Source organism: Sciurus vulgaris, assembly GCF_902686455.1.
Source record: "Sciurus vulgaris genome assembly, chromosome: 6".
Taxonomy (NCBI): domain Eukaryota; kingdom Metazoa; phylum Chordata; class Mammalia; order Rodentia; family Sciuridae; genus Sciurus; species Sciurus vulgaris.
Window position 1 is genome coordinate 19492865 of NC_136466.1, and position 13684 is coordinate 19506548.

At 42.6% G+C, this 13684-nt stretch overlaps 1 protein-coding gene across 6 annotated transcripts in view; it reads left to right on the forward strand.

Annotated features, from left to right (window-relative positions):
* Window positions 1-13684, forward strand: part of ATP10B (ATPase phospholipid transporting 10B (putative)) — a 323628-nt gene that overhangs the window by 238753 nt on the left and 71191 nt on the right. For 5 of the 6 annotated variants that reach the window (XM_079143825.1, XM_079143823.1, XM_079143824.1 and 2 more), the window contains one exon: window positions 3184-3388. In XM_079143825.1, the coding sequence (XP_078999951.1) occupies window positions 3184-3388 (205 nt within the window). Of the gene's footprint in view, window positions 1-3183; window positions 3389-13684 lie in introns of those variants that run through there. The other variant, XM_079143827.1, reaches the window with a different exon arrangement.

The following is a 13684-nucleotide window of genomic DNA, read 5'->3' on the forward strand; positions in this document are numbered from 1 at the left end:
CAATATTGGCTCTGGAGAATAGGGTGACTAGCATGAAGTGACCAAATCCAAGGACATGTCCCTCCTGTCTCACTTTTTTCAATACCTAAAAGTCCTATAAAATTTGCCTGATTTTATAGCATAACTATAGTTAGTTTATTATAAACGTAATTGTTCAGCTAAATCACTAAACTCTGTCTTCCAAAAGCTGTTTCTTAAATGAACACCCTGAAGTCACATTGGTTTCCTAGTGTCATTACTCCTGACAGGGTATCCTGGAGGGTATGCACAGGCACCTGTCCGAGAAGCTGACCCCAGAGATGGGCATTCTCTGTCTTGGGGAGGGTGTGGCTTCACTGCCAGGTGCTCTCCTAAGGAAGGGAGGATTGTATCTAAAGGAACGACAGGGCATCCAGTCCAGGGGTGACCTCCCTGGGATCCAAGGAATTATATCCAGAAGACAGACACGGTCTGACTTATGGCTTGTGGGTGGCTCCTTGATCTTGTGATGCCTACACCATGATGAAGATTGACAAGACATTTCAGCCCAGTTCAAAGAACTGACTGTTTGTGAACATGGATTTATCTCCTAAATTTATCTCCGAAGTCCTCCACCTTCCCTCATCTTAATAACCCATGTCCCATAATAAGCAATGAAGACTTTTATTGAAAAGCAAAGAGTGAAATTCAGCATTCACAGATGGAGGTGCTTTGGCCTTGACTTTGCTATGCCTCTGAATTCAGCCACCCAGCTTGCCGTTTGCCAAAACCTCAGAACCAGGGTGCTTGGGAAGCACTGGCCATCAGGATGTTGCTCAGTCAAAGGTGTTCTTCTAAATCCAAGCTCCAAGAATGCTGAGATTCCCACAGGCATTCTCTGGCAGAACACAGTCGCCAAAAGGGGTAGGGAAGGGAGATGCTGGTGTGTCATGGCAATCCTCCGTTCCTTGGGGCAATTTTGCGCAATATTTTAAAATCCTTTCATTAAGCTTTCTCTCTAAAAGAAAAAATACACAGTAGAGAACCAGTCCCCTCTTCACTTCAAGGTTCCTTTTCTCACTGAGCTTATGGGCCATTCCAGTGGCCTTAAAGAGCTTTATTCTTGAATATCGAACAGGGGATCTCAGAGCCGCTTTAAAGAAAAAAACGACTGTCCCCTGAGCTAGCAGAGGGACCTTGAAGTGTTTGACAGTCACAGCGGCACTCATAGTGACCTAAATATATAGACAAGCGTATTTTTAAACAAACATATTTCTAAAGTGAAAAGGACAGCAAACCTATGCAACCACCCTATTGTTCATTTTCTAAAAAGTGATGTTCAGCAGAGTGGAATTCAGTAGACTGAGATAAGCAATTGAAAGGTGCTTGGAAACCCATTATATGCTTTTTGCATGGAAGGAAAAATTCTCACTAAAGTGCTACACTTTGTTCTCCTCTGCCACCAAATACACAAAAGTGGTCTCAGTAGTCATTTGGGTGACACAGCCCATGCTTAGATTCAACTGAGCCTGCTGTATTGAGCCCCCAGGGCTCTGGGCCACTGCCACAGAACTCTGAGTGACAAGGCTGTTCTCCAGTTCTGACGTCCCTGACTGTTTACATCAGGTCGTCTTCATGCTTCCAAATGAAGCAGCTTCATTTCAAGGCTTGAGGGAGGCTCCTGGGAGGACCTGTTATGACCAGTAAGATGGAATCTTCGCAGGGATTGTCTGGTTTCTCCAAAGAGCCCCAAGAAACGGAGGAAGATACCAAACCTCTCAACCTCCCAGGTACCTTTCTCAGTGAAAGAGTGATCTTGTCTTGCCCGAGACGGCTCGGATTCCAGAAGAAAGAATAAAAGCCCAGAGGGATCAGCATCAGTGTAGGACCAGCAGGAGAGTCCGCCTCTCCAGGCCAGCTGCCCTTGGACACCCCCAGCCTCCTGGGCTCAGGTAGAAAGACCACACATGGAAAACTGGTTTGGTTCCAAATCCCACAAGAGGAACATTCCAAATGCAGCCTTAGAAGATCCCACACCTCCAGGGCAGATCTTGAAACTCACGTGCAAGAAATAATTCAGGACTCCTGAAATGTTGAATTGGGTTTGGCATGTCCAAGGTGTCATAGGACTCCTCATGAGTACCACGAAATATTTTTTAAAAGGTAGAAGATGGGATAGCTCAGACTACCCAGAAGAACAGAACTCCTTAAATATTCAGCTAGGCAAAAGGAAGGCTTTCTGAAACAAGAGCTCTATGGCCGTAGAATATGTCACCTGGGGAAGCAGGGAGGACCTGGGGGGCAGCTGGGGGGCATCGTGAGAACACGATGCCACCTAAGGGTAGGTAGTACAAAACTGTGAGCTTCACTGTCATGTTGGATTCAAGCTCAGGGCTCAGCTCTGTTTTTGTGAGATTGGGAAAAAAATTTGTTTTGATTCTCAATTTCCTCATTTGTGAAATGGGTATGATAAAAATCTGTACCAATGGATTATTGTGCAACTAAACAAAATATCCCCCATGCTCAGCAAATTAGAAATGCTAAATTTTCAATTGCCACTGTTAACTGCTGTTAACTCAGCTTGACAAATTGAATGGGAAGATAAAGTGTGTCTTCTCCTCAGCTTCCAGCAGCCTTTGACTCTACCGTTAGGGTAGGTCCCACCCCACCAACATGCCTGCTGCTGTCTTCCTAGTGCCCTGACTGCCTAGGGTTTCGTATTTCATCACTTGTTCCAAATATTTCTAGATAATGACCAATGGCCCCACCTCTCTGAATGCCACACTCCTTCCCAAAAATCAAAGCCATCTTGTATGTCCCAGTTCTTTGCAACCTTGTTTTCATCAATGATTGCTGGTTATACTGGTAAATTATGCATATCAAGAGTTTCACTAAAATAGAAGTATAGTTCATTTTCTTTTGGAATTTTTCTCCTGCTAAGAAGCCAGGGCTGAGCACAATTACCTGGTCAGGAGCTGGCAGTCAATCAAAATGTCAAATCATCACCAGGAGAAATCTTTCACTAGTGGGATCCTACAAAACATGTCTAGGTGTTCTAGAGAGATCGTAATGGTGGTCTTCTGGGGGCATGGTAGAATCCAGAGCAGTCTCATGACAGGCTAACTGGGGAGATATTTAAGTGCAGGTGGAACCTTCTTCCATTCATTTATTAATTTTTGAAGCATCTTAAAGCTCATTGAGATCCTCGTCTTTTTCCTACCCAAGGAAAGAGCAGCGCTACCTGCAGAAGTGCTGGAAGGACGTGCGCGTGGGTGACTTCATCCAGATGCAGTGCAATGAGATTGTCCCCGCAGACATACTCCTCCTCTTTTCTTCAGACCCCAGCGGGATCTGCCACCTGGAAACAGCCAACTTGGATGGAGAGACAAACCTCAAACAAAGATGTGTCGTCAGGGGCTTCTCCCAGCAGGTAGGGTTTTTTCTAAGCTCTTCAGTGGGAAGGACAGAGGGAAGAAGCAAGCCATTTAACTAGACAGTTAACCCAGTAGATAGAGCGAAAAGTAGTGGATGCCTCTGTCCCAAGCACCTCAGAAACACTTCATTCTCCTAGCACCCCTGTGAGATGGAAGAGTCCCATATCGCAGATGAGCAAGTTGAGGCTTAGCTAAATGTCTTTCTGAAAGGCTTAAAGTTCCCCCATGCAGACTCACTCTGTTCACCCCAGGAAACTGCTCTGTGCTCCAAACCAAGGAGGCTCATGGCTGTTCAGTTACTCCTGGGGTCTGCCCCTCCCACTCATTCTGCTCAGCTCAGCTCCCGCTGCCACTCCCTCCATGAATCTTTAGTACTCCTTTGGCCACTTCTGAGCCACAGCAAGGGATTAGTAACTATTTTTCCACTTGTGCGTGTCTTTTCAATAGCGGGGAAGCCTCTCTGAGCTCAGGGAGCTATCACTGATGCTTGCATTTAGCCCTCTTGCTTACATCAGTGGTTCCTTGGATCAGTGGGTCATGGAGAAGCCATGTTGCTTGGTGGTTACTAGCTCTGACTCTTGGGTTCCACAGAGCTGAGTTTAAAGATTAAACCCTGACACTTACTACCTGTCTCACCCTAGGCAAGCAATTACCCTCCCTCACCTTAGTTCCCCACTCTGGACAATGAAGATAAAAATCGTACCCTCTCCACAGGGCTATTCTGGAGATGCACTGAAACACATGCAAATTACTTAGCATGAACATGGCGCCCAGGGAGAGGCTGGTAATATCAATGACCTTCGTAGGCCATGTGTGTTGACTAATTGAAGCTGGGTGTTATCTTCAAATTTTCATTAAAATTCCACTTGTGTGCATTGACTTCCAATCTGGCACCTTTTTCTTGTTAAAAAAAAAAAAAAAAAAAAAAAGTATAAAATTTTCTGGCTTCTCTTTACTCCACCAACCTTTGGCTTGGAGAAATTGAATGAGTCGTGGGGTTTGGGAGAAAGAAGGCTCCATTCCTCAGGGATTCCCATGAACTGGGGTGCAGCCATCTAGACTGATTTCTCCAGAGAACAGTGCATCCTGCCTCATGCCACTTAACCAAGTGCCTGGTGAACAATCCTTATAGTCGTTTTGTGTGGTGATCAATTCAGTCTTCAGAAGTCTGTGGTCTCCTCTTTTCTTTTTTAGTGCTCAACAGTTTTATGTTCTTTCACCCTTTCGTTGGTACATCGTAGTTGTACACAGTGATAGGATTCATGGTGACTTATTCATGCGTGTGCACAATATACTTTGGCCAGTATCATTCTGGAATATTTCCCCTTTCCCTCCTCCCTGGTCCTTTTCCTCCCTTGGATTTTCAAGAGATCTCTCTACCATGCACCTTTTCTTTTCCTTCTTCCTAAATTCCACATATGAGTCAAACTTCTGAGTTTGGCTTTTTTTTTTTTTGCATAACAACGTCCACAGATTCTATTTTCCTGCCCATGACATCATTTTTCTCTCCTCCTTTCACAACAATCCCGTGGTTTTGCTGTGAGAGTCAAATGGGACAGGGAGATAAAAGGACAAAAGAGGGGGCTTGGCACCTGCTGGATACACAGTAAATGGCAACACTGCTGCTGGACTAGAAACAGGCTCACCTCGCCCTTGCTGTCCTCACCCTGCTGCTGTACCACAGCTGTCTGCCCAGTGGGCAGTTCTGGAACTGGGCATTGGCCTGAGTCTGTCACTCCTTTGCTTGCCCCTCCCACAGTCACTGAATCATCCCAATGTTTACAAAAAGGCAGGGCAAGATCTGGTCCAAGTTCACCAAGTCGACCTAGACAAGCGGCAACCACCTGGGCCTGACTTCAAGGTCCTGTGGCCTGCTTTCTTGGACAGAGGCTTTCAAACCTTTGTGCTCATTTTTACTTATAGTAAGAAATATGTGTTACACGCGCACACACACGTGTGTAAGACTGCTACTCTGAGGCTTTCTCTCCCCCTCCCCTTCCCCTCCTCCTCTTCTTCCCTCTCTCTCCCTCCTCCTCCCTCCTCCTCCCTCCTCCTCCCTCCTCCTCCCTCCTCCTTCCTCCTCCTTCCTTCCTCCTTCCTTCCTCCTCCTCCTAATAGTAAGTTCATGTTTGCTCGCAAACCTCCCTCCTCAGCCTCCGTGACCTCGACATTCTCATTCAGTTCTGAACCGTTCTTAATTCTCTCGGGCGATCATGTCAGTGCTTTGCTCTTCAGCCAGTGACCTCGGCGTTGGCAGCAACTCTCAAACTGTTTCATGCATATTCATTAGATGGTGGGGATTAGAATGAAAGCAGGTGAAAGGGTCTTTCACACCCGAGTGCGGCAGACCAGTCAACTTAATGTGTCTCCCAAACTCTCACCCTGAATTCTCATAGGGCACCTGGTTTGAAAAATAAATAAGGTAAATTCACATGTGGAAAGAAGATTTATATGAACTTGAAGCTTTCCAGGGTTCTCACTCTTGTCTTAATTCTCCTCCTTTTGTTCAAGCGCATTTTTAATACAATCCTGAACTTGTGCCCATACTTGCAGGATTATCTCGTTTATCCCTATGACAAAACAAGAGAGAGGGACTACCATTGTCCCTATCTGACCCATGAGGACTGCAGCACAGAGAGGTCATATAACTCACCCACCATCACTGAGCCAGGGAGAATTGGAACTAGAACTCAAAGCCAGGTTCATCCAGAGCCCCAAGACTCTTCAAGTCTATACTAGTTCATCTTCCTGGATCTTTGACTGTTACCTGAGTTTACCCAGAGATGCCAACTTGAATACATGTATTTATTATTTTTTATATTATTTCACATACAAATAGCAGGTGACAAGAAGAATTAAAATAGTAGAACTAAAGAATTAAATCTCAGCCCACTGTCTGGGCAGTAAGTAGTGTTGGCTGCTCTTTTGCTACCTGGCTTCTCCCCTGTATCTTTAGTGCAAAAGACATATGAATAGAATATGGATGGAACTCCCTTTGGGCTGACTCTATCGTGTAGGATTTCTCTAATGTGTTAAACAAAGATGCAAATGAAAGTTGCAAGAAAAATAAAAGTTGCAAAGTCAAAGAAAGCAAGGAGACACTCGCTTTAAATATTGTGTCCCGCTAATCTTCTCTGATACTTGAATAATCCCCGAGGAGGATAAGAGGCAGGTGCCAATGTATAGCATTTCTTAACATTTAAGAGCATAAACCTTTTATTCCAAGAAACGTGTCCCAGAACTACCATCAGAAGAACAGGATCCCCACTTGAAGGTTTGCTGCAGATACATTACAGGGGCTTAGAGGGCACCCCAGTCATTACCGGGGAAACCTTTAAAAGCCACATGCATCCTGCCCTACGGCCACCCCTGAGTTACCATCTGCTGGGGCTGAGTAGGGGCGTGAGCATGATAATCTTGATATAAACCTGCCACTACCTCTGCTTTAGTCAGCTTCTTGGCTGCTGTGACCAACAGACCCGACAGGAACAATTTTAGAGGACCACCAGTTCATTTGGAGGTTCACAGTTTCAGAGTTCTACGCCATAGATGGCCAGTTCCATTCCTCAGGGCTCCAGGTGAGGCAGAACATCATGGTAGAAGAGTGTGGCAGAGGAAAGCAGGTCAGGATGGGGCCACCAAGAAGCAGAGAGAGAAAGAGACCATATTCACCAGATACAAAACACAGGCCCCAAGGGCACATGCCCAGTGCCCACCTCCTCCAGCCACACCCCACCTGCCTTCAGTTACCACTCAGTTCATCCCCATCGGGGGTTAATTCACTGATCGGGTGAAGGCTCTCAGAACACAAACATTCCACCTCTGAAAGTTCTTGCGTTATCTCATGCATGAGCTTTGGGGGCACATCTCACATCTAAACCACAACAATCTCCTCAAAGACCCTTGAAACCCTTGTAAAGGGAAGGTGTCACCTTAAGTCCTTCCAAAAGCCCACTTCCCGCGATGAGGACACAGCCAGTGTCGATGTGCTTTATCCCGTGTGCCTGTGAGGCATTGTCCCTTCTAGTCCTTACAGCCACTCTGTGAGGTGGCCATTGCTGTCCTCATTTTACACAGGAAAACTGTGGCACAGAAAACTTTACCAATGGTCTCAGAGAAGGTTTTGAACACAAACAGATATGAATTGTTTGAGAACTTAATGTCTTAAATACTGAGTATAAGGGCTCTTGTTGACTTGTTTTCCCTATAAATCTCTATAGTTATGTGACCTTCACCTTCCCCAAAGGGTTTTTACTAGCCACATAGATTTCTAGACATTTCCCACCTCACACCCACACAAGACTTTCACTATCTTGTGGATGATAAGAGATCACTGAATTCCATTAATCCAACGTTGGCTTCCCTAGATCAGCATTTCTCAAGGCCCAGTACATGAAATACTTACCCCAAGAGATAGTTCTTGAAAAATATGGTTTCTGGTCAGATCAAATTGGGAAGCTGATGTCTGGTGGACCCCTGTTAGAGACTCCGAAGTTCATTAACAAATGAAGTTCTCTAAGTAGTACTGGAGTAACCAGCTGTGTTGAACTTGAATGCTGAGCTCTCCAAAGTATTTGACTATCCTTTTTCAGCACAAATACTTATTAACATTCCTATGGAGCTTTTTGAGAAATGGTAACCTGGATTGTGATTCAGACATGATCACAACGGGTGAAGAATGTCAGAGAAGTTGACAGTCCTCATGACTCGGGAGATTCATGCTTCCCTTTCCTATTTATGTTCAAATGGAATTACAAAGAGCTCTAAAAGGATCTTCTTTTCATGTTGCCATGGTTGTCAGAGTTGTTTTCAAAATCCTTTTCTCATAATTCAACTTTGGACCAAACCAATTGCTTGTTCAATTGAAACCTTTATCCTGATGAACCATCTTTAAATTCACAAGATTATTGACCTGCTTGTGAAATATTCATTCCCACATGATGTTGTTGGGAAAACGGTAACAGGGAAAGAATCCAAAATTAGGATTATAGTAAATTCTGCCCAGCAGGCAGGAGGACTTGATTAGAGAATGAAATTGTATGGCTTTCCTTTTGGTGACATTCTGATGCCTGAAGGGTTTTAGTCTGGAGATTTGACAAGTAACTCAAATACCTGTGGCACTCATCTTTGATAAAAGGAAAAGTTACCAAAGCCAAAGAATCAGAAATAGATTCTTCTAATTAATACCTTAACTCAAACATGTACTTGGAATCTATTTTCCACATCATTGAAGCTCAAGTCTACTACAATGTATGTCAAATCATTTCCTGCTGTGGATTAGAAACTTATCAAGTCAGAACAACAGACTAGCTTGTCAGAAATGTGAACTCTCAGGCACCACCCCAGAGTAAACCAGATTCTGCAGTTTAGCACGAGACCCCCAAGTGATTCACATACATATTAAATTATGGAATGCTTTGGCAAAGGACATTGTTGATTAATGTAATAATTTGCTCATCTGTTGATCATTGAAGTTCTTCATTGAGTCTCCCTTTTAACTAGCCTGCATTCCACACATAGTTTGTACCTGTTACTTGCTCAGCTGGAACAGTTGTTTTTACTTGAATCCTCCACAGTGAAAATGTGCACTGATTTTAACATATTTAGATAGAGGAGGATTTTGTTAGCAAAAAGTGGAGGTCTGATAGGGACAAATTTATCACTGTCCCAGTTCAGTGATGACGAATGGCAGATGGAGCCGAAGATGGTTGTCTATCTTCTTAACCTTGCCTGTACTTAAAAAAAAAAAAGTACTCTGGGTTTTTAATGGGTCCTGCCCCTGACAGGTTGTTCCAAATTTCCATTAAGAATGCTATTTGGTTTTTTCTACCTGTTGATTGCTTGCTTAAATGTTGAGCAGAGATCACATTTTTAGGATTATTTTAATATAGGATCTATGTAGCAATTCAGAACAATAAACAGCATCAATAGATAACTTGATTGAACACACTTGATTGGACAGCCATAGGTGATTCTTCTCAATGTTCTACACCTATTATCTCTTTCTGTTCCTCACAAATAATCCTACAAGGTAGGCACTTTCATTCTCTCATATGACAAGTGAGATAAGAGCAGTTGATTAGCAATGGACTGGGTTCAACTTAAACGCAGGCAAAGTTCTTTACTTCTTTTTCTTGTGAAAATTTCCAAGTATGTACAAAACTAGAGAGAATTATATGATGAATTTTTAGTACCTATTGTCTAATTTCAATCAACTCATCACCGACCTTGGTTTATCAATTTCCCCTCCCTTTATATTCTGCAAATTATTTTGTAGCAGATTTTCAGTATCTCAACAGTATCACAACAGTTCATCTGCAAATATTTCAGTATGCATTTCTAAAAGATAAGATTTTTAAATATACCTTGATACCATTATCACACCTAAAAAAATAGCAATATCTCCTTGATATTAACTTTCAAGTCAGTGGTCAATATTTCTCGTGTTTATTTGAATCAGGAACCAAACAAGAGCAAATATTGATATCAGTTTCTTAAATTTATTTTACTCTATAAAATAACTTTTTTTTTTAACTCTCCTTTAGCTCTTTTGTCTGGTATATTTAGTTTCTGTTGTATAATAAACCAGATCATTTGTTCTATAAAATTTCCAATAGTCTGGATTTTGCTGATTGCACAGTATTTTAACAAACTGATAGTTGGATCTAATGCCTGAATCAGATTCAGAGTAGATTTGGTGTTTGTGTGACATACTGCATGACCATCTTGAGGTACAAAATGTCTTTTATCAATGTTGGTAGTCACTGATAACGATTCTTTATATCCATTAAGTCCATGAACTTTGCAAAATGATGATACTCTCATCTGTCTCTACAAATACCTCTCATCATTGAGTTGTGCCAAACTGTCTTCTGGGCAAGTGGTGCTTTCCTTTCATTTACCAGTTTTCAAAATAATGATTTGGTTCTCCAGCATCCTCCAAGATGGTAAGTTCTTCTCTTTAAATATCAATAAGAATTCTTTGATTTAAACACAGTTGATGTATATCAAATCAATGCAGTTGTTATTTTATTGATTGTCCATCTTTAGCCAATAGGAATTTCAAAAATAGAAGTGGTTCCCGAGTTCTTCTGACCTGACCTCAGTAGTCATTGACAGATCTGGTTCCTTTCCACAGAAACTTATAATTAGAAACCATGATAAGTACATGCTAGAGGTGGTCGTTGCTATCTGGAGGATCATTATTTTTATGTCATTTAAGTGACAGAACTAGGACTTTTTTTTAGAATTGAACACATCAGAATTTGTGCTGATAAGACAAGTCAAACTCAGGACTAGAAGTCTGTGCTCCACCTCTTCAATACTGACCACATCAGTCCTCCTACCACATCAGACAGAGTCCTTAACCACTGTGCTACTCCACCCCTTTTACTACTTGCCCCTAACAGAAGTCCTTTGAGGTAGAAAAGATAGAAACTGAGAACATTTTAGGGTTAAGAAATCTTGATCTCAGAGAGACTGGATTTGTCAAATATTGCCAAGTTAATATAGTACGTAGTTGAATTTAGAACTCAATTCTGATGATCCTGGTTGTTTTTGATAAAGTAATTCTTAAATTCTTTTATATGTAATTTTTATTTCTCAATTGAGTATTATTTCATGTATATGAATGTACTGAAGCTATACAAGTTTTAGGTTATAATTGTTTAGGATAGCTAATAATTTTATGGTGACAAAACAACCCTATGAAAACCAGTATTATAATTTTTCTGAACTCTGTCCTCCTTTTAATGAGTTTCTTCTCCATGCTCCCACTGGGGCGTGGGCACACACATGTACAACATAGACAGGGAAGAGTCCCTCTTCCCAGAGTTTAGCATTATGCATACATTTCCATTGAAAATCATATTCCACTTTTATCCCTCCAGGGCCTTATGAGGAAACTCTGTTAGGTGATTTGAAAGATGTAATCAAACTAAGGTATAAATGTATGATAACTAAAAAATTGCCTCCTTCCTGCTACTTTCCTATCTCAAGATAACACATTCACATTTTCAGATTGACCATCACCACCTTAACCTTCTTCTTAATGAATAATGGTGGATATTTAAAGTCAGTATGGGAAATATTTGGTGTCTGAAATGATAATCATACCAATCTACTATACAGATTAGTCAAAACTGGGTTGCATGTGACAGAACACTGTTTCAAAGTAGCTTGGACCAAATGGGGACTCGTTGGAAGAATACAGGGCTGAACGGGGCCTTATGGTCACGTGCAACAAGGAAGTCAGAATCCCCCAGTACAATCCCCATCTCTCATCTGCATTTCTCTCAATGTTTGGCTCCAGCCTCTCAGACCCAAAGTTCTTATGCTTATAGCTTAACTCCAGAGAGGGACAAGGAACCTGCCCTGGAGTCTAGATTGCAAAAAGCATTGCAGAGAGAAAGACTGATTGATGTGACAGGCACCCTGTGCACAGCCGGGGCCTGTTAGCTCTGGCCAGAGGAAAAGGATTCTGTGAGTGGCAGTCCACAACTTGAACTTCATAGTAGAATTAGGTCTATGGAGTGGGAGATTTCTGAGCAATGCGGAAATAAATACCCATGACACCTATTCCACACCAGGACTGTGTAATCCTAATTTATGTATGTCCAAGGTCATCCATCCTCAAGGAGAGGGGCTAAATAGCCTGTCTCTCCCCTGTAGCCACTAGAGCTCTTTTCTCTTCCCAACGGGCTCTTCCCTGCCTGGCCTTTCTCCGCCTGGGCACCATTCTGTACAGTACAGCAGTTACTCCTTCTTCTTGCTTGCATAGACTTTGCTCTTGTCTCTATTCGAGTCCATTCAACAAATTCACTTAACAGCATCTTAGGAGGTCCTCCTGTTGCAGGACACTGTGCCAGAATTTTTGCTGTCATCAGCATAGGTGACATATCATGATCACACCTTCTGTGAAAAAGTCATTATAATTTCTCAACACTGAAATTCATACTTTTTGGTGACCTCTTTTGACAAACATTGGATTTCATATCATTTTCTTTTATCTCAGTTATGCAAAGGAAGAAAAATTGGCACAGAAAAGATTTGTCCGTGCACTACTCACTTAAAGCAACAATGCCCATATTTTAGACATCCTGCCATGTGTCCACTCTCCATTCAAGCTGTGACTGAAGCCCTCTGCATAGTGGATGTAGTGGCCTCTATGTGGTGGGTCTGTGGCATGCTCTGGGGGTGCTGGAGTAAAGGAGAGACAGACGTGTTGTGGAATTACCCAGATCATTGTTAGCAAACAACTACTGATAATTCCTTTTAGACATAACAGAAAAAGATCAGGCACAGTGGCACATGCCTATAATTCCACCTATTCCAAAGGATAGGACAGGAGGATTGCAAGTTCAAGGCCAGCCTCAACAATTTGAGAGACCCTGTCTCCAAATAAATAGGTCTGGGGATGTGGCTCAGTGGTAGAGTACCTCCAGTTCAATCCCCATTACTGAGAGAGAGAAAAAAATGACAGGAACAAAAAAGCATCTTTTTTTCGTGTATTAACGTCAAATGACAAACTCGGGCCTTATATGTTAGGAAAATGTCCTAAAAAGATCTCAAGATTACACAGTCCTGAGTATGAAGCAGAATATTTGTCCACTTGGAAAAAGGGAACTCAGACTGTAAGGAATCCTTAGATTAGTTCCACTCACCCTGCCCTCCAGTCAAACCTGTGTGCTTAGGGTAGCGATGCTGGGGCAGCCAGTCCCCGTGGCTGATTCAATATCTAGATCACTTCCTCATCCAGAGCCAGAGGAAAGTAACTGTCAGTCACTCTGTTGTGTGTTATCTTGAATAGAACGCTCACCAACCAGGAAGCAGAGAGGTTATCTAATGCCGGTAACTGTCATTAGTTTTCAGATAGGATTTTCAGAAATCATGGAGTTGTTTACTTTATATTCCAGGAAGAAAGCTTCAGCAGCTAGGGTATGAAGAATATTTGTTTCAGACAAACTGTTCATGAAAAAGAGCAATCCTGCAAGTAGTAGTCTTCTGAGTCTCCTGAGTATGAAACAGAATATTTGTCCACTTGGAGAAAAGGGAGCACACCATGGCACTGCTGTATTGAGCTCGCTTGCCTGTTCTGTAATTCCTACCTGGGGTGGTCCAGGTGAGCAGTGCATGGCTGAGGGTCACTGCACTGCCTGCCATCTGCATCCTGGGTACAGGTTCTTCTTGTAGTCCTCTCGCCCAAGGATCGTGGAGAAACAGACTCAGAGCTGCAGGAAAGCATGATCACTCACTGTTCCCTTCTTCATTCCCAAGCATGCTTAGCTCACAGG